At 41.5% G+C, this 22426-nt stretch overlaps 1 protein-coding gene across 1 annotated transcript in view; it reads left to right on the forward strand.

The window, feature by feature from the left end:
• LOC117265723 (semaphorin-7A) overlaps nt 1-22426 on the forward strand; it is a 66346-nt gene that overhangs the window by 20684 nt on the left and 23236 nt on the right. The window contains exons 4-10 of the mRNA XM_033640373.2: nt 1338-1433; nt 1858-1963; nt 11714-11821; nt 12166-12305; nt 13336-13514; nt 19291-19399; nt 19636-19843. Of these exons, the coding sequence (XP_033496264.1) occupies nt 1338-1433; nt 1858-1963; nt 11714-11821; nt 12166-12305; nt 13336-13514; nt 19291-19399; nt 19636-19843 (946 nt within the window). The remainder of the gene's footprint in view (nt 1-1337; nt 1434-1857; nt 1964-11713; nt 11822-12165; nt 12306-13335; nt 13515-19290; nt 19400-19635; nt 19844-22426) is intronic.

The raw sequence follows: 22426 nt of genomic DNA on the forward strand, positions 1-22426 counted from the left end.
TCTGGAAATTTTATAAATGTTTTATAACCATTTTTTTAACCAACATTTTGATAATATTTTCTAGACATTTTGTCAAATTTTTTCAGACATTTCAATGCCTTTTTGGGAAATCTTAATGTTTTTTTCTGACATTTTATCAACATTATTTTGGCCAGTTTTTTGATATTTTTGGGATATTTTATCAACATTTTGTCAGACATTTTATTTATGATAATAATGTTCCCCTCTATGTTGAGCTTCACAGCTGGAGAACTAATAACCCTGCAGCATCACTCAGTGTGTGAAGCTGTTGCGTCATAGCCTGTGATTCAGTGACGCTGTCATCGTACAGTCTGCAGACATCAAACTTGCTGTCATACCCAGGTTTATTAGCTCCATGTGGCACAGTGTAGCTGCACTAAACTTAGAAGATTGATCAAATCTCACAGTCTGTAGGAGGCTTACATTGAACTTTGACCTCATTTAAACCTCACTGTAGTGTCATAACCTCAGTCCTAGGTTTCAGTGTGGGCCAGGACTTAGCCAACATGTCCAAACTCCAAAAGTGTTTCTCTCAAGAACATAAGAAGACAACTCACACACAAATTACCCAGCCCACCCACTCGCCTACACGTCCACCTACACATCCACCTACGCACACTTACACAAGCTCTGGCCCTGCTTTTTGGACTCAGTGATGTACTTCCTCCATCTCCACTTTTCACTCGCTTCCATCAGAGTTTGTGATTTGATTGTTTTCTTTAAAGCACTGTTTTGGCTAAAGACAACAAACGTGACTCAACATGAGCACCGCTGTGACCTAAAATCAGAATTCACCCCTGAAGGTTGTTTTCAGTATCCATTTTCATCTTCCACGTAGTGATGCCTTTGAGATCGCAGTCCATTTTCTGTACTTAATGAATAAGTGATGCATATGGAGTGTAGCAGTGCTGTACTGCAGGGCTAAGCCTCCTGTGTGCTGTCTGCCAAAAATGTTCAGAGCATGGATCGCCTCCAATTTTTCTTAAATCTCTCTCTTTTTCTGAGCAATCCGCTTTTTCTCTCCTAATCTGTTTTGTGTTGTACTCCTGCTTTGTTTCTCCATCCCTCTATTCCACCTTCCTCCTCTCCTCTGTTTGTTTTCCTCGGTCCCTCGCGCTTGTCTTGTTTCCTCTCTCCCTTTGTGCGGCCTCTTTCTCTCTAATCACTCTTTCACATATTCCCTACTGTCTTTATCTCTTCTGCCTCTGTGTCTCTCTGTTTCTTTAATCCCTCTCCCAATCTGGGTGTTTTTCTCTCCTGCCTCTGCCTCATTTTCTGCCTTTGTCCCTCTCTTTCACTGCCTCTTTCTCCCACAGCTGGAGTGTGATAATTTCATCACCGTCATTCAGAAAGTAAACGACACAATGATAATATGTGGAACAAATGCAGGGAGCCCCAGGTGCTGGATGCTGGTAAGACTTTCTTCAGACACATTTCTTGAAATGCCGTTCTACTCTATATTCCTTTGCAGCCACTTCAAACGTGCCACTCTTTATTGGTTGTTACTGAAGCCGCTGCTCCTCAAGTCTGAATAGTCTCAGGATCGATTGTAATTAGCATTTATTTATTTGCTCACTTATTTCTTCAGCTGGTTAGAGAAAGGCCCCGAGTTATTTACTGCCATGGAGGATGTTTTCACTCAATAATGAATATGTGGCCCCACGGACAAGTTGAAATCTTCTAAACTCTCTGTGGTGACAAACAGATAAATGCGTCTTGGGTATTTGGATTGCAAACTGTAAAGTGTATAATGCATAATGATGCATGTCTGCAATAAACAGGGTTGTAAATGTTAGACTTCCTCCAGGCACTAACACTTCCTCCCTCCTCCTGCAGGTGAATGACACTGTGCTGACTGATGTCCAGGGCAACGGGCAGATAGCGTCGGCCTCTGATATCTCACCACCCTACCCCTCCCAGAGGTCCATCAGCCTGCCTGCAGGTAACAAATAAGGAAATTACAGGTCTGCTAGCAGGACTCTGTGATTCACTTGTAGTAAAAGAATAACACCTACAGAAACACAACAACAGATTCTTCATGGTTTAGTATCTGCAAAGGAAGACACTGCTATGAAACACTGTTGACAAAGACGAATTGTGTTGTTGCCAGTGAACGTGATGAACCTCATCAGCACCAGCTGGAGGCAGATTACAGATGACCTCAGTTGTAGCATAAATCTCGCCAACAACGCCAATTATGTTGTAGCATAAACGAGACATAAAATAAGAGGCTCATACATAGAGCTGCACATTGAAGGGTCTTTCAGTTTTCGAGAGAAAACCAAAGAACTGGCACATCATGACAATTTAAAGTGTCTGACAAACAAGCAGAAACAGTCCTGCAAGTGTTCCCATACACACACATTCAAGGTGCTTCCCGTCACTTAAGCTACTGTTTCCTGTTATTTAGATAACAAGTTCTGGGAGTTTGGTCAGAGTCCCGTCATCTATATCTCAGTTGAGGTAACTGGCTCAAAGTGAAGAGGTCGTAGTTTAAAGCTTGTCTGAGTGGATGATGTGAGCCAGATTCTCTCTGGAATTCAGAGCTGAGAGGATTCTGGTCACATCAGCAAGTGAACGCACAATCACCTTACAAGTTGTTGAGATAATAGCACCACAATCCTCAAGGTTTGCTTCTCACCGGGCAAAAAGAAAGCACACTGACGAATACACAGCATTTATGCATCAAGTAACAAGTGACAACATCAGTAGATATCTTAACCTGACCCATGACCTGTCTCCTAACCAAAGCTCATTTCCTACCGGACAAAAAACTGCTTTTGTTTTTAATGGGAAAGGTTACAGTTGCCATTCATTCCGGGGAGAAATTACTCTGCAGTATTCAAGTCTTTAGTATTTATCAGCTGCAGCTCTGATTGGCAGTGATGGAAACATGGCATGCAGGTATATATGCAGATTTTGGGGCCCTTCTGGCATGATGCAATAAATTCCACAAACTCAGTCCATCTCCATCCCTGCAGCACTCAAACATGGTTGTTTAACTTTTTATGCCTCTGCCCTGGCAATAGCTGCAGTCAGAAACATTATGTGTTTGGGTTGTCTGTCCCATTCTCATGAGCGCAATATCTCAAGATCTGCATGAGGGAATTCCTTTAAATTTGGCACAAACATCTGTTTGGATTCAATGATGAACTGATCAGATTTTGGTGGTCAAAGGTTACTGTGACCCCACAGTACATCTTTTTGGCCACAACTCAAGACTTTTTACATTGATTATGAGAAAACTTCACACAAATGTCTGATAAAATAATGAAGTAATGATATTTTATTCCCAAATCTCAAAGGTCAACTTCACTGTGACATCTCGGTGTTCTAAAACATTTTTCTGGCCATTACTCAACGTCACATCTCAGGAACAGAAGGGACAACATTTGGTCAGATACTGAATAGGTGGCTTTAATCTTGAAACTGTGCTGATGAACTGCAACTTGGTGAATGTGCAGAGGAGTACAACCATGGGGTGGCATCAAAAAAGAAGTAACTACTGTACCATTGCCAGCTCCAGTGTGGCAGATGGGATTAACCAGATTTGAAAAGTCGTGTACTAGATCCACAGAAGATTGTAGGTTTGATTGGGAGCCCAATGAGTGTGAACATCACAGACAGGACACAAGGGTCAGTTTCAAAGAAGATGTATTGTGATAGTTTTTCCTCAAGAAAACACAATTACAGACTTTCCCAGAGTAAATGAGTTCAGTTCGTTGAGTTCTGCTACACTGTGGAAGGAGAGGAATCTAGGTGTCACCATCAAAGCAAGGTCAAAGAATCATCCACAAAAAAGAAAAACCCCAAAATAACCCTGACTGCTGAGTGCAGAGGATTTTAGGAGAATAATGTGTTGAGACACGCTGTGTGTTCAGATCAGTTCAACTCGCTGAACAGCCAGATTGGAGTGAGGAGGAGAGAAGTGACCTCACCTAACCTGGATATTTAGTCTGGGATCGGCTAAATGGTTGTTGGCTTTTTAACCTGGGTTACACCAGCTCCTTTTTTAGCAGGTTTTTCCCCACGTTTAAAAAAACCTGTGTGTACGAGCTAGTTTTGGTAGAAAAAAAAAAGGTATATGTCACTTTTTAACCTAATCAAAGCTCAACCGTATCAGTGACATTTTAGAAAACAGATGTTGAATTATTTTGGTAACAGTGATTTGATTTTTTTTTTTTTTTTTTGAAGGGCACCAATAAATGAAGGGCCCGTCCCAATACCCCCCTTAGCCCTACCCTTACATTTGCACGTTCCCTCGAGGGGTAGTGGTGTCCCAATTCCTTTTTGCGTGTAGGGCTAGAGGGCATAACGAGGGGTAGTGGGTATGAAACTAGTCCATCGGAGCGAGGGATTTCAGATGCTGACTTGTCAGCGAGGGGCAGACGTCGCCATGGCTACCACCGAGCAAGAGACGTGGGAAAAAAGTTCATACATAGCTAACGTTACTGTCGTCAGGTTGCTTGTTAGCTAGCTAGCTAGCTCGCACTATCTGGCGTCTGTCATCTGTCCTGTTCTGCAAAATTGTCGGACATTTCACATTACGATAACACGCCAGCTAGCATAACTATGCTGCCTCGTAATGTTAGCTGGTTAGCTAGCTAGCAGAAGTCCCCTGTTGCATATGCGATCGGTAGGATGAACTCAACTGGAGACTCCATTGTAGATGCCGGTTGGAAATGTAGATGGCTCGCAGCTTCCTGATTAAAATAGTGACGTATGCGTGAACGTAACCGACGCGGTGACGTGGTGAGTGGTGTCCCAATTCCTAGGGAAAGATTTCAACCCCTACCCCTCGTTGCTTCATTTTGAGGGCTAAGGGGTAGTGGACAAGGGGGGGGTATTGGGATTGGGTCATACATATGTGGGCATGAGTCTTTTCTTTGGAAGGCAAATACAAACTGTGTATTTTGTGTTTTAGTTTGGTGGATTTGTTGATGTGGACTCGCTGCAGAGACCATATTTTAATTTAAAAGTCTGTATAATGAAATTGGACAAAACAAAAGCTTCTTCTGTTTCAAACAGAGGTGATTTATCAACGTTGAGCTCGGCTGCCAAAAAGGAAAACCCCAGACTGTGATTATGTCAGTTAAATGAACTGAAGTTGGTGCAAGACTTTGTCATCATAAAATATAGGTCCAAAATAAAGTTATTACTACTTCAGGAAGTAACAAGTTGGGTAATGGGAAAGAGTAAAAGAATGAAGGAGTTTTTCCTGACTGAGGTCTCACTGACTTCCATTATGTGAGAACGAGTGTCACCATTTCAGAAGTCTCACCTTCCTTTTTCCCCCCAAAAGGTGTCACTCTTTCAAATATCTTATTCTGGAACAAAGCTGTCTTCAACTCTTTTTATTAACTTTGCTCATTTGAGTCGGGAGCAGCAGAGCGACACTCGTGAATCCCGGGAGTGATCCGTCTCTTATTATTGCTCTCTATTCATAACATGCAAATGAGTTGAGGCTTTTATCTAAAGTACCCCACAATCATTTTAAAGAGCCAATCCTCCACCAGATTGGTCTGTTAGGAGATTTTAATAAGTCATTCTGCCTCGCTGAAACATATGTACTCCACCTTAAATGAGATCTGATGTGTTGTCCAACAGTGAAAAACACGCTCCGTGCTAACTGGTCAAATGATCTGCAAACATCCTTCGACTTTTTGTCTCTTGCTCCTGAGGTTAAACTTTTTGCACGTCACACAGTTCTTCAAAGAATTAAACTCAGAAAAATCATTTGTGAGTCAGAAACACTTCATTGTGAGAGGAGCTTTTGAATCAATTTAACAATAAAATGAGCCTCAGTTAAGTGAAGGCTATTGAGTGAGTGATGCAGAATGGAGGTCCTTATCCGTCATTGTTAGAGCCTCTCTCTACCTGCACTGTGTATCTGCACAGAGAAGAAGAACAAGAGGAACTTTATTAATCCCTCACAGGGAAATTCAATTTTCAGGAAAACTAGACAAACAAATTTAAAGCCTTACCACAAACACATCACTTTTATTTAATTAAACCCAAATTACAAATTTGTCTCAAAGGGTTTTGCAATTTGTTCAGAATAAAAAAAACAGCCTCTTCCCTCACACCCTTCGTTCAGACAGAGAAAAACTCCTGTCATGCTCCACCCAAAAACATAAAAGAAGAAACCTCAGGAAGAGAAACAAACAGGAGTGAGACTACCTGAGGACACTTTCAACTCTGTCATAGAAACAGTCCACCACAGCCAACACGTCCTCACTGTGACCTCGTCACATGTCCACGTTTGGTCATGGACTTTCCACGTCCACATATGACGTCCAAGGTACCCTGGGTGTGTTGGTTGTTGACGTTCTGGGACGCCGTGTCAACTTCAGCCTGTTACATGCATTGTCTGTTTTCAAAATACACTTCTGTTTTCAGAGGAAATGTACAGTTTGCATACAGTCTCTTTCAAAATAAAAGCACTACATCGTGATTCAGCATTTTTTTCTCCTTTAACAGGACCCAAACACTGCTCTCTCGGGTGACAGTCGGCATTTCTTCCGCTAACCCCAGTTCGACTTACGGCACCTTAACTTTGGTTCTTGTCCCACTGCATTTCCCCTAATGCTGCGGGGCACCACTAAATGATAACAGCAACCAGCTGCGTATCATACCGACGGAAAAGTATGCCTGTTTTTGTTGGCTTCTGACGCCGCAGTCACTGCTTCAGTGAGACCAGACTCCCAGAGCATATGTTGGGAATTTTGCTTATTGTGACGTTATGATGTCAATTTGACGTATTGTGAAGCCGTTTTGATAGTTTCATCAGCAGAAGAAATATTTCCCCGGTTCCTACTTTGGTATTTTTTGTCATTTCATATCTCTAAAATCTGTATAAGTGAAAAGCTAAAGGGTTATTAAAGTCAATGAACCAGGATAGTTGATTAAAGTATTAAAATTGTGTCTCAAAAAAAAAGAAAAATTACAGACATCGACCTGCTTCTCTGCTCCTCTGGCGCCACCATACCTTTTATCTGCTTTTTGGACTGCTTATAGGCTAATGTAATGATGTCATCGCAAGCAAACAAGATGATGGTTCCAAAGACAGAAGTCTTGGCTTTCTGTTGATAAAAGGATGTATGCTCTACCTATTATAGTTTTACTTCTGATTGATTCTAAACAGGGTCATGAAACAACAATCTCCTGTGGCTGCACACAGGTGCTCTGTTTTCAGAGGGTTAAATCATTTGTACTTATTGTAATCCTGTGCCTTAGCAGATCATATATGTGGCCTAATTTGTCGAGTACAACATCACCAGGGGATCGCACCACCTTGGGCGCCAACCACACAAGAGTCAGCCATCTGCTGTTGTGCACTCACATGGAGAAAATCATGTAAACCCAAAATGGAGCTGTTGTACAGCCGACTGCACAGACAGATTCAGAGAGAAGTCAGACACGACTTTTACAGACTCCTGGACGCTTTAAAATGGCTCCAGACATGTGTGTGTATGTGCGTACATGCCCTGCAGGTTCAGCTGACTTCGTGTGCTTCCACAGTGTTGAGGCACTCACACATATATCTCTCAGGAAGCTCAATATCAGGCCACAGTTTTACATCCACAGACACTGACTGTCTGCTGCATCAGATCACTCACTGTCGTTGCCAATGGCAATCTTTTCAAGAGTTTCATTATTTTCCTCTCAGCGTCACAGCTCTTCTGATTCACAGCAGCCACTGTTGGTTTGCTTTGCCGCACAGCGACAGTGACAAAGGTTGGATCATAGTGACAGAAGTGATAACTTCTGCACTGGCAAATTTAAACCTCGCATTTTCAACCCAGTCACCAGAATAAATGTTGGCATTGTACATTTCTGCAGACCTCAGATATGTTATCATATGGCGGTTATGTTTCAACAACACTGATTAACCAGGTTATGTTTAGGCACAAGAAACACTTGGTTATTGTTTCTCAAAGATCATGTTATGGCATAAAATGCCCATCTGGGGGCAGAATTCCCGAGAGGAAATGTGCCAATGTTTATTTTATTTTGTTTATTTATTAGGATCCCCATTAGCCATCACTCCGTTGTGGGAGTAATGGCTATTCTTCCTGGGGTCCTCACACAGGACACAATTATATACATAGCAAAAACATACAGAATAACATTAACAATCTGGAATCATGTATGATAATTACAAGGAAAAAAACTACAATATTAAATTCAATAATTTACCACAATGTGGACTACTAATTGCAATTGGAAGAAATTGTTAAACAGTTTTTAAAGTTTTGCAAACACACCAAATCAATACCTGGGCTTATGAAACAGAAAAAAACAAAAACTAACAAACAAAACAAAACAAGAAACCAAGAAGTCAGATATTATACACTCACCTTTCTAAAATCATCTTTTTCAGTTTGTTTTTAAAACTACTTGTGCTTTCCAGTGATAAGAGCTCAAGCGGAAGTCTGTTCCACTCTGCAACAGCTCTGTGCATAACTGTTCTTCTAAGTGTGTTGGTTCTCGGCAGAGGTAATGTGAATCTGTGGTTTACTGCTTGTCTTGTCTCATGGTTATGTCTGTTATTGGTTGGCACTAATTGTAAATATAAGCAGTTAGGTTTACCAACAGTATATATATTCTTTACAAACAGAATAAGACTGCGTGTCAGTCTGTCTTTTACCATTAGCCACGATAGTCTGTCATGCATTTCTAACACATTCTCCCTTATGGAGCACTGAAGTGCAAGGCGAGCTGCTCTATTTTGAGTTAACTGGAGTTTTGACATTTCTTTTTGTGATGCACAAGACCAGACTGTTGGATAATAGTCCAGATGTGAAGGGACTAGAGACTGAGTTACAATTTTTAAAGATGACTCATCTAAGAGACTAGCACTTTTTTTAATGATGGAAATACCCTCGTGACTATACTGCCAATATAAGATGTCCATGACAGTGTTTTGTCAATAGTAACCCCAAGCAGTTTAGCCTCCCTGACCTGTCCAATATCAATACCATTTAGGGAGAGAGATAGTTTGTGATCTGCCCTTAAGGCATATTTAGAATCTAGCATTAGACATTTGGTTTTAGAAACATTTAATTTCAATTTGTTTTCATTAACCCATTCTGAAACCAACATAATTTCCTTTTGAAGTGTATTATTGACCTGTTCAGAGCTTAGGCCTGATGCAAACATGATAGTATCATCAGCATAAATCACCATGCCCGCATTCTCTAACATAAGGAATATCATTTACGGAAATGGAGTAAAGGAGCGGTCCTAGGCAGCTGCCCTGGGGAATACCACATTCAAGTGTAATTAAATTTGATATTGAGCCATTAAAAACAACAACACATTGCTGCCTGTCTGACAGATAACTTCTTAGTAACTCTATGGCAGTATTTCTGAAACCATAGGCCCTCAGTTTCTTGATTAATAGGTCATGGTCTATAATATTGAACGCAGCACTAAAATCCAAAAGTACTGCACCTACCACATCCTTTTTATCAATATGTTGTAACCAACAGTCTGTTAAAGATGTTAAGGCAGTTGTTGTTGAGTGGCCCACTCAATACACATGCTGGAAGTCTGTATTTAAGCTAAAATCATTAAAAAATACTGTTGGATCTACTTATAGATAATGCCTTCAAAAAGTTTGTCTATAACAGGTAATAGTAATGTCTCAGTGAAAAACAAGAAAACAACAGGTTGCTAAAAACACCCACATTTGGTGGCTAAAGTTGTGGGAAACAGCAATGACTCATTGAAAAAAAAAAACAAAAAACATTGTCATATAGTACGTCACTTTAGAACAGTGCCAGCCCGTGGCATCGGCAGCATCGGCGAATGCTAAGGGCGCCGTCATCCACAGGGGGCGACACATATGCTCCTTACACTTTACCTGCTTTCTGGGGGAGATGGGCGGAGTTATCTGACATCACATTAACCCCGAAACTTGCTGTATTGTTATGTCAAATGACAAAAGCTCTCTAGTGCCCACTAAGCCACCACTACACCACTGAGAAGTGTGGATGTGGAGAGAAAGAACATGAACTCAGCAGGAGGAGAGCTTGTTAAGGTAGCTGTTAGCATTTAGCTGTTAGCTGTTGGCAGCTAGTTCTCATTTCCTCTAAGCGACTGATGGACACAATAAACAGCTCACAATTTACATTGTGAGGCATTCACCCTCTATTCAGTGAAAATGAGTACTGGGTGAAGGTAAATTATGTTCTCATGGTGTGTTCACTGTAATCTTGTAAAATTAGCTTTTGGTGAGAACTTTGAATAAATCAGCTGTTTGAAGCAGAAATGTGTCGATGTTTTCACAGCACTATAAAATAGATATCAGAGAGGAAACTATGATGGATCATATGTCGTAGAAAGGCTCTTTGTTTATTTTATAAACATGTTTTTCATGTGAAAGAAGGTTATGTTAAAGGTTGTTTCATAAATCAATCAAAAGGTGTGAAGTGTAATGAAGCACCAAAAGAAACACCAATATAAAAACATTGAGATCAGATTTTGGCCAAATTGTTATTTAAACACTGATATCAGTATTGGCCCAGAATTTCAGAATCGGTGCATCTCTAGTTTAATTAGAAAATACATTTTATTATTATCTTACAATGTCATATATTATTTTCATTTATTCTTCTGAACAAGTTAATTTGTTCATTTTATCATAGCACACATACAGATGTTACTGAGAGCAAATTAGCACATATTTTTATTGTTAGCTCAGTTGTGTTTATTTGTATTTTGGTAATAAACGAGCAGGACTTTGTTGGGGGAGAGGGAGCTCGCCCAGGCCACCAAATGTGCCAGGACCACCACTGCTTGAGAAACTCTGATATGAATGTAAATGTAGTTGTGATTTGCAGAAACGTTCAGTGCCAGCAGTTTCTTCTGCAGCTGAGCTGAATCAAACTGGATGTTTTATAAATGCAGCTCAGTCGGACTGAATGAAATACAATTGTTCGGGGTGTAATTCGTCAGTTTCACAAGGTCACATGAGGACTTGAGTTCCTCGCACCTCTCCACAGGGACTGCAACTCCTAATTGTGCGATATCGAGCAGCTCAGGGTCGCATTAACTCAACAGAGATGTTTCAAATGAAAACGACCTTCCTGCAGATGATGAGGGACGGACAAATTGTCTGTTTGTTAACCCATCTTAATGCAGATGGATTGTTTGCAGAGACACTCAGAAATTAGTGAGAGGTTAGTTTGCGCTGCAGGACGCTCTCTTTCAGATGGAGATCGATTGTTGGAGCAACGAGCCGACACTTTGCTGGAGTTGAGCGGCATTCTAATAACCATCAGTCCAAATTAAGATGTTACTGCCACCATTTCAGATGCTTCCTCTCCGTATCGCTATGGAGACGGAGCTCTAAGTGGGGTTATAAGGATATCGTGATTGGTGGCTGCTCATCAGTGCAGTCAGCTATTCTGCCTTGATGTCTTCTTTGCTCTTGTGCTCCCTTTCCTCCTCTCCTCCCCTGTTTTTTAATTCTGTCTTTGGCCTCCTGGGCCCCTTTTTTTCTGTCTTCACTCTGCCTGTCTGTGTTTAATGTTCTCCCTCTGTATCTTCCTCTCCTCCAGCTTCACACAATCCCCTTCTGTGTCACTCCGATCTCTCTTCCGCTCCCTCTGAACCATGTACCTTTTTCTTTTTTTACCCACCGTTCACCCTCTCTTCTCTCCGTCTCTTTTTCTCGCTGTCTCAGATGGGAGTCTGTATTCTGCAATGTCGTCGGTGGCGGGTCACGCCGGCTCCATCCGCCGTACGTTTGGCTCCCAGAAACTCCTGAAGACGGAGAACATTTGGCTGCTGAGTGAGTAGGAGGAGGGGAGTCAGGTTTAGACTAATGAATATGGAGATGGTGGGTGGTACTCTCTGTAAATCACCCACTATCATTCCCATGGTAAAAACAACACGTAGGCGTATTCACTGTCACTGTGTGTATGCTTTGGGTCACGTTATTTACAGCAGTGAAACACATATCCACTGAGAGCACTCTCTCCTGCTGAACGACACTTTAATATTAGCATAAAGAGGTGATGTAATCATGAAATAAGACACTAGGTGATAATATTGTTTGACCCTCGAGGTATCTTGAAGGTAAATTGGAAATAAAGTGATGATATCTCAGTGGACACATTTAAATCTCTTCATCAGATCCACAGTTTGCCGGCGCAGCCATAATCCCATCCTCCATGAAGTACAAAGAGGAGATCTACTTCTTCTTCAGTGAGATCAACAAGACAGCCAGAGTGGACGAGGAGCCTTACAGGGCTCGCATTGGCCGAATCTGCACGGTAAAAATCCCACTTTTATGCCCGTGTTTGGGGAGATGTAAACAAAGCCAGCTCTTGGTTCCTTTCAGCTTCTCATCATGTTGCTTAAAGCTCATGAGCTGTGAGCAGACAGTCAAAGAACGCTTTGCCCCTCTCAGTCTGAATAATCTGGAGATTTTGTGTGAATGCTGAGAGGAAACCGCTGATTTTGAGGACTGAACTTTTGACTAAAGGATTGAACACTTCAAAGTTTGAACAAATCCAAAATGTGCTTAAGTGCAGTGTAGTAAAAGGTGACGCAGTGCTGCTGTCTCAGACTTGATTTTCTTCCATCTACATTTTCCAAACTTGTTCCTGTAAACTGACACAGAATATTAAACCGTAGGCTTCAGAAATGTTCTGTATGATGTGGAGGTGCTGCAGCATGGCTGTGGGTACAAATCTGACAGTATGCTGCCTCTCTTAACACTTTCCAATCAGCAATGTTGGAGCAGGTGTTTCCCAATCAGCCGTCAAATGTGGAACACCTGCTGCCCCGTGTGAGTCAGGACTTCCACTCTGAATTCATCCTGAAAATGAATCCAAGATTGAGACACACAAAACAAAATGATATCAGATCATACAAGCAAAAAAAATAGTTGTGTGATGATTATTATCTCTCAGATATTTGTCGAGTTTCTTCTTTTGCTATTTAAAGGAACATTCCAACATTTTATTTTACATTTTTTAACTTCTCTGCATCAGAACTATCTTTTTATCTCCGTGCATCAACATGTTCATTTAGCTTTACGTAGGTGGTTTTTATTAAACTTGGCCACACATATCTTGGACCGGTCTGTGTACCAAGTCCTCAGAGATTAAACAAGCAACATGTTAGTTTCCTAAAATGTCAGAGTATTTGTACGAGGGAGGGAAGGGGACCCGCGGTGTCCCGGGTGAGGGTTCAGCGTCACATCCTGGCAGGCGACACAAAGTGAAATAGTGAATCAATCTGGCACCCCGGCTGCCCTCTTATGACTTTGTTGTCACAGTCCTTTAATGTTGTTTCCAGGTGGATGAAGGGGGCATCAAAGCCCTGCTGGCAGACTCGTGGACCACCTTCATGAAGGCGCGGGTGATGTGTGGTGCAGGAAACACTCAGCAGCAGTACAACAACATGAAGCAGGCGGTGGTGCTGACAGCGCAGGACATGAGGGACGGAGTCCTGTACGGCCTGTTCTCCAACGCATGGTGAGCTGGATCATGAAACACGTCACGGTCAGGGAGAATTACACTGTGAATATTTAATGTTTATGCTATTTCAGGAGTGTGAGGATATGAAACAAAGACAGCACCAAAAAGCTTTGTTGTGTTTTATGAAGTCTGACTCACTGGATGTAGACTGTGGCATTCTGTCCACTATCTGTGTGTTACCGTTTTCAAAACCCCCCCCCTCACTATGGGAAACAACAACAAACTCCAAGCAACAACCTACACACTGGAGATCTGGATCATGCAACATGTCATGCCGGCTTTGTTCTTTCAGTAAGTTGTTTACAGATCTTTACAACAACATGTGAACGCACCTCACAGGACTCTCATGGCCAGTGTGGATCTGTTTTCTGACTTGGTCAGTCGGAGTTGATGTGTAACATCTTGGCAGTGGCATGAATGTACCAGTAACTTGAATGTACCAATCCGTTTCACTTCACATGAGCTTCCGTGATATCATCGTGACAAAGTTCTGCTAGAGCCCCAAACAGCCAGCAAACAATCTGTGGTTGTAATGGGTCCATTGAGCTCCTCCAGAGCTGAAGTATAGTCAGGATTCACCTCTAGGATGCAGATTATTAAAGGATGTTTGTCTTATTTTATCAGTTGAAAAGTTGAATCACAGTGACAATGTTACAGGTTACTAGAATTTTCTTTTGCGGAGAATTATGATAAACTTTATTTATAGAACTTTTAACAAGGTTACAAAGTGTTTTTCAGAAAAACGGCAGATAAAAACAAAAACAGCAATAAAGCAACAATAAAATAAAAAGCAAACAACACAGTGATCATAAAATACATGAACACTGGGGAATAAAGTAAAGTTTAAAAAGTTGAATAAAATGGCCGTGGAGGGGCGATATAAACCTGACAACATATTACATGTTTTCCTGTAAAAGAAAGTGATTTAAAAGATGCAAATGATGTAGCGTGCCTGATCTCAATAAGCAGAACGTCCCACAGTTTGGAGGCTCTGACAGCAAAGGCCCGCCCATGTTTGGTCACGAGCTGAGATCAGGGAACAACCAGGCATGCAGGGGGTTAATAAATCCTTGAGGTAATTTGGAGAAAGGCCATTTAATCCTTTAAAACTGATCATTAAATTTTTTTAAATTAGTGCAGCCAGTGTAAATTGACTAGCACAGGGGAAATGTGTTCAAATTTCATAGTGCCAGTTAAAACACAGGCAGAAGCACTATGTACCATTCACAGTCAGTGAAGGGAGCTATGGCTGATACCAGCGTGTGTTCCAGTAATCCAGGTGAGAAAACATAAAAGCATGTATGACCTTATGTAAACAAAAAAAGATCTGATTTTAGAGATCTTTTTGAGTTGAAAGAAGCATGACTGAACGTTTTTATTTGAGCATTAGGAACAAAGAGATATGAAATATGAAGCCAAGATTTTTAGCAGTCTGCTTCATGTATTCAGTGAGGAAACTGAGTTTGCTGTGAAGCAGGCTGGTGGAGTGTGTTGGACCTATGGCCACAATCTCTGTTTTCTTACTGTTAAATTAAGAAAACAAGTGACATCCAGTATCAGATTTCACAGACAAAGAGGTTATCTAATGAGTTACTTGACTGGAGGGGGACGTTCAGCAATATGTCATCTACATAACAATGGTGGGAGACACCATGATTCTGAATAATCTGGCTGACAGGGAGCATATAAATGGAAAAGAACAGTGGGCCAAGAATGGACCCTTGAGGAACCTCGTAATTAAAATGAGCCACAGAGGAGCTGGTGTTTCCTATGACAATGGAGAAGGTTCTATTTGAGAGGTAGAAACGTAGCAGCTGTAGCTGTTCCCTTTAAACCAACCCAGGTTTTCAGACGGTCCAGGAGAACAGGAAAGTGATTAATTGTATCAAATGCAGCACTTAAATCTAAAAGCACCAGGATGAAGCAGTCGCCCTCTCAGCAGTTAAAAATAAGTTGTTGCAAACCATGACAGGGGCTGTCTCTAAGTAATGGCGGCCTCTAAGAACCTGACCGAAAACTGCTAACATGTTATTGTTATTCATAAGCGAGATGAACTGGGTTGAAATGAGTCATTTTAATAACAGGGCTCACCTCTCCACATGCAAATGTTTCAACAGAACAAGTTCCCCTCAACACTATTTTGCAAGAGCATCACTGCAGCATCCTGATCTTAGCGCCGCACAAGACAACTGTGAGTGGTTTGAAGAAGTACGACAACCCAGAGCGTTTTTTCTCCTGCAGCAGGAAGAGTCTGCTTCCAGACCTTTCTCTGGCACTGACACAGCTCTGTGGAGGGAGGTCAGGCTACATGAGACTATGGTAATGAAGCTGGAATTATGTTTCTCGAAAGATATAATCATATACGTCTCTGTGAAACAACACAGAGAAGGGTGTTCTGGGTAACCACAGGCTGCAGAGGAGTCACTGTACTGATTACTTGCTTTAACTCCTGAACTGAAGATGAAAAAGATAAATGTGCTATGTACAGATATAAAAAGTATAAAAGCCAAGCCAGCGACCTCTGTGCACCTTCACTCAGGTGCAGCACAGAGAAACATAATTAGTTCCATGTTCCTGTTTGATGCTGAGGCAACTTACTAACGAGCTTTATAATTTCTGAGTAATAAAATCCTCCTTGTCACATTTATTTATTTTTTTTGGAATTATAGTTGTTCAAAACAAGCCAGCGATGGGTCAGCGTTACACAGAGAACATGGTGTATAATTGGTCAAAGTGTTGATGAAGAGTCAGCCTTACTTTTCCCCTTAAACATTTATAGCAATACTTGAATATGAATTATTCACAGGAGGACCTGTTTAACATTAAAGGACTTAAAGCTGTCAGGAGGTGTGGAGCTGGTGGACCTGAACGCAGGCAGCAGAAACTCAATGAGATCACACTAAGCTGAAGCAGGCAAACAGCAAACTAAAAATCACACAACCAAATCAAGGATCCAACAAAGCCTGAACTGAAAACCAGGACTTAAATACACACTAGTGTGACGAGGGGACGAGGTGCAGGTGGAGAAACAGGTGGAGAAGCTCAGGTGAAGGGAATCAGGTGATTAGACAGAAGAGCAGGCAGAGAGCTGACTGACTAAACTCTGGATGAAGAGCAGCTGTGTAGACGGGCAAACGAGGGAGCACAGGAGGAGACAAACACAGGATACAAAAACCAAGAAAACAAAATCAAACACCCTCAAAAGTGTGAAGGCACCAGGACACATTGGACTGTAACATTAAGGGCCCAAAGTAATTCAGTAGCTACCAGGCTAATTTGAATATTTTAATATGTGTCTGCAGGTGAAATTTGATTTGATGTCATCTGGCATCACATGTCAGCACATCACTCACACAACACACTGACTGCCTGTGGACATTATGGAAGTGAAACTGTTCTTCATTTATCTTTTACATAAAAGACTTCTGGACATTTAAAGTCAGGCAGAAAAACACTTCAGTCCTGTGGTAATTCTGATTTTGTTATTTTAGATTTTAGATTTGGTCTAGTTTAAGTCACATTTTAGTCATCTTTAGTCTTCATAGTTGTAGTCGACAAAAATTCAGAACATTTCAGTCATTATGCTATCTATGATTTTTCTCTTTAAACTAATCCAGCGAGGCTGATTCATGGATCATAAATCAGACTCAAGGTGACAGGTTGTGTAAAATAATGTGTGTGTCATGTCTCCAGCAGTGTGTGACAGGTTTAAGGGCTGATTTACGAGCACACACTCACTGATCATCATCTGAAAAGCTCAACATCTCTCTATTTATGCTCTCAACAAATAACTAACGTGAGCCAACTAGGATTTGTCCCCAGGTTCATTGTAAACTCTGACTTATCCATGTGACTGTTAAGAAGCAGAAACATAACTTGTTTCTTCATGTGCAACATGTTAGTCTGGAGGTTTAAACTGGTGTCCTCTCACAGAGTTGGTGATTCAAACTAAACTTTCATCTGAGTTCAGACTGTTTACTTACAGCACAGCTACACTCACAGATAACTGAGCCTCCTACCTGCCTGTCAAACACCATCAACCCACAAACCTTCTCCAGTCCGGACTGAGTGGAGTCCTGCGGGGTGAAGCTGTGAAGGCTGCGAGCGGAGCTAGCTGCTAACAGCCACCGCTGCAACTAACAGACTCCACAGATCCATTCAGCAGCTCCACCATCCACAGTCAGACACACACGGCTGATTATTTACTGCTGAATTACAGCTCACAACTCGCACCAACCCAAACATCCTGGTGTAGACTATTTACTGGAGTTTATCTGAAGATAATTACAGGCACGGCCATTCGAGACTTTCAATGTCCGACAGTCCACCACCAACATTTTGTCTCATCATTGATAATGAAAAATAGATTTCATCTCACTTCTTTATTTTCATGATCTATCTCAGCTTGTCATTGTGGAAAAAAGCTATATAATAGCTTTTTTCCACAATGACACAATGACACTCTGACTTTGTTTTGACGTTGTAGTGCAGATGTAGTTGTGTAGTGCAGCTCAAGGACGGCAGGGCATAATGTGAATATAATAAGCTAACATGACAAAAGCTGAGGATGTCTAATTGTTGTATTAGTAGCTAAATTCAAATGAGAAAGGAGGAGAGCAAACACAATCCAGGGTTCAGTGTGAACTTGACAGGCAGACTTTATATTGACTTAGTGTATATTCAGAGAATCTGTTTGATCTGACAGAACATGAAAATCATACAATGAAACAAACTCATGAAACAATAAAGAAAAACAAAGCTAAAGAATAACAGTAACTGACACTCATCCACCCACACACACACAGCACCCACAGACACACACACACACAGGAGTACACAGACACATACACAGTAGTACACATCAACACACAGCAGCAGCACCCACAGACACGCTACAGTACACACCACACAGCATTACACACATACACACAGCAGCAGCACCCACTCACACACAAGTTTCACATGATTTAGAAAAAAGTGTCTGTGTTAGTTTCCGTAAACAGTTTTTTTTTTCGGTGGGAATAAAAATCTGCCAAATAATTCTTCAAAGTTTGAGAGTGGTCGTTCATCTGATGAAACAAGAACAGAACACAGTGTGGTGTCACTCTCTGCAGCATGACGCTAAAAAACAAATTAAAATTGTTCACAAATGTCCTGATCACAGTCTCCGTCCTGTTCCATGTATTATTTGCTCATTTTTAATTTGTCATTACAAAATACAAGGCAACACTGCAGCTACAGAATCATATTTTGGCAAATTCATATTTCTGTATTCTTCTTCAGCAGTTGTTTGGCTCTGTTCACTGCAATAGAAAAAATACTGAAATAGAGAAAGCTTAAAGCTCATTTTATTCACAGTTTCAGTTCTGGACTCAATTCAAACAAACAAACAATATTTTGGTCACGTCTGTCTGTGCATGAAACGTCGGCTTGTTTCTGACACCTCACAGAGGAGATAACTTCGCACACTCTGACGTCACAGGCCAAAACCTGTTTACAACACTAAAACAATGTTTGTGAACATTTCCAGCCTAGATGGATTTAGGTCCATTTTCAGTGACTTTAACTCAGTTTCAGGACAAAAAGCACACAGACAAAGTTCCATCTCACATGTAGACTCGGCCTGATGGGACCAGTGCACCACAACAAGTTAGTGATGATAGATATTTACTGTTCTGGGTACGGTTGTGAGTTTCCACAGCTGCATGTCCCTCATAAGCGCACACTCGCTTTTATTGTAGATGTAATTACTCTCGTCTCTGCCTTTGTCCAGGGGCAGAACAGTGATCTGTGCCTACTCCATCAAAGATATTGACCAGGCTTTCTCCACATCCAAACTGAAGGGCTACAGCAGTCCATTCATCGGCAGTCGCCCCGGGATGGTGAGATTTCTCTCCATTTTCCTTTTTGTCTCTCTAATCTGAGAAAAACAGCATCAAGATAAAAATGTGCAATTGCATGAGTCAGCCTTTATTTCAGAGGTGAAAAGATTGAAGTGCTATTTTTGAAAGGCATAAGTTAATAAAAGAGAAGCAATTTCAAACTCTTTGTCCAAGGGCATTTTGTTTATTCAAGAGCCTGGCCTGCTCTCAGTCGATTACATCACTTCTCCTCTCAGTGTGTCCGCAAAAACTCGACAGCAGGAGGTCACAACGACATCAAAAACCTCGGGGTGATCAGATACCACCCAGAAATCGAGGACGTGATCCGGCCCGTCGGTGTGGCGCCGCTCGACCTGCCCACAGATGACCAGATCACACACACTGTGGCCGACATCGTCCTGGCCGTCAACGATGAGCACTACAGCGTCCTGTACCTCGGAACAGGTGTGTGCGTGTGTGTGCATGTATATGTGTGTGTGTTGAAGCTTCAGCTGGTTGTTACGGAGCAACAGCGCCCTCTTTCTGCTTTGTGCTTGAATGCTGTTGGACAGATTCCATGTTCATATTGAGAAATTCTTTGCTGTGACCTTGAGTTTTTTTTCAACTTGCTTCACGTTGTCTTCACTCCAGACCGCCTCTGCTGGCATCACAAACTGGCCAGAATAAAAACACAGGCAGCTGAAGCTGACCAATCACAGTTGAGGCGGCTGCTATGTAGTTACGTTTCTGACAAATCTTTCTCCGAGGTATCAGACCGCTGTGAAAGGTTTCTTTAAGCTGCACCTTGTAAACTCAATAATCTAAACTGCAATGGTGCGGGGGTTGGTTAAGATAGATGGAAAGTTTCTATTTTTTCAGATTATCTATTGTTAAAATACAAACATGCATCCGTCATTATGTTCTTGTTCTTTCACTACAGCACGACGTGGGCAGATTTTAAAAATCATATTTTAAAAAAATCAAAATTGTTTTCAGTAAACTTCACAGTATTCTTTACAGCAGCTCCCCAGGTGTGATCATTTTCATGTTGTTTTACTGCAGCATTGTTTAAAGCAGCTGTGCGGAACTTTACATTTTTGTTGATTATAGTGCCCCCCTTTGGTCGAAGCGGTATGACACCCACAGCCTGGTGTCGTAAAATCTTGACTGCAACCGGCAATTACCGCATGCATTTGTTTTGGAGAGCGAGAGGAAAATCATAAATGTTCTGGTGTAGCTCTGAATTTCTTATAAAGTGAGGACAACTGCCTGCTGTATATTTGTGTTCATGGTCACAGTCACAGATAATTTTGTGGCGTTTGTTGTACTAGACCAAAGTGGTTCACATCAGCTACATTTAGCTTGCTTATAACTTCCATGTTGTCATATATTGAAGTGAAACAACGTCTAACAAGTTGCGGTATATTCTCTAATAAAAACAAAAATGACATACCTGTGGATTAGGGAAAAGGGCCAACTCGGGATCAGTTTTAAAACCTATCAAATCTCTCAGCTCTCTCCACTTGGTGAATGCCCGACCGAGGTTTACACGTGTTTGGGCTCGAGTCCTATCACTGTCCCGTTTAGCCTTCTTCTGTTCTTCTGTTCTTTTTCTTTGAGATGGTGCTCCTTCTTTATCCACCATGACATCAAAAGTACAACCAAGTCCTTATAGATACATCTGGTAAAACTGTTATGTGTTCAGCAATGCCCGTTGCGTACCGCAGTGATACGAACTAGGGACAGTTTTATGAATGGTAAAAAGTTCCACACAGCTGCTTTAATAAGTAAATGATAAAGTCATACTCAGTATTCTTACATTTGACCAGTGAACCGTTTACATGTCCAAAATAATTTATGTCATTTGTTCATACAGTAAAAAGCTATTCAATGTTTGGGTCGATGTCAGCAGTGCACCTGTTAAAGCTCCAGGGTGTAAGATTCAGGGGAGTTTCGTGGTGTCTTGCAGTGAGGACTGCAGATTGCAACCAGCTGAAACTTCTCCTGGTTAGAATTCCTCCAGCGTTCGTTGTTCAGGAGGTTTTTTAGTAGGAGCTGAATTATCCACAGAGGTGTCTCCCTCTCCAAAACAAGCCGGTAAAAACACCACATGAAGCAGTTTCACGTTACAAATCAGTGTTTTCCTGAAGCTGTTTGTTACAGATGGGCTGCTGACTACGGTGGCCAACCCAAGAAATGCAAAATCCTGAATGGTCAGTGTTTGGTTTGTCCATTCTGGGCTACGGTAGAAACATGGCAGTGCAACATGCCGATCTTTATAGATGATGACCTGCTCCCTATGTAGATATAAACAGCTCATTCTGAGGTAACAAAAACACAGTGATCCTTATTTACACCTATTAGGTTATATTCCATTGCTACCAGTATATCCTCCTGAATCCTCCACACTGGAGCTTTGAAGCAGAAACACAGGAACTGTACAACTGTGATGGATGCTTCAATATTTGTTTATTTGTCACAATATTGACCAATGGTGTCACACATAGCAGATTCTCCTTATATCCCACAGGCCTAGTGCCCAGGAACGTCCCAAACACAGAACAATAACAAGACGATCCAGGCAGAGTCTCTGCAGATAAACTGGACACACAGAGTGGGTCAGAAGTGATGACTGGGAGGGATTACTGCTGCACGAGTCTTTTTGTTTCTGCAGAGTAAACCTGTGACCTGAGCTCTGTGTTAAGGTCAGGTGTCTGATAGTTTTATGTTAAAGCTGCATTATGCAGCTAGTGGGCAAAGGGACTCCAAAACAAGCAGACAGACATTTAGTCATGACATATTTCTGCCTTAAAAAGATTCTCTAATTTGAACAGGCAGCAGCCCATTTACATGTCTGAGAGGCACAGAGCAACATTAGCATCCTGCTGGAGTTCAGCTTGTTCTTTTAGCTCTGATTTGGTCTCCATCACATGACAGGTCCTAGAACAATAGTCCCTTAGGTCTGAGTCAGAAAGGAAAAAGCATCTGTCTCTGCAGCTCACAGATGTTTAATTTTTACCTTCAGTTATTCGTTATCTTCGTCTGCTG

This window comes from Epinephelus lanceolatus, chromosome 10 (assembly GCF_041903045.1).
Source record: "Epinephelus lanceolatus isolate andai-2023 chromosome 10, ASM4190304v1, whole genome shotgun sequence".
NCBI classification, from domain to species: Eukaryota; Metazoa; Chordata; class Actinopteri; order Perciformes; family Serranidae; genus Epinephelus; species Epinephelus lanceolatus.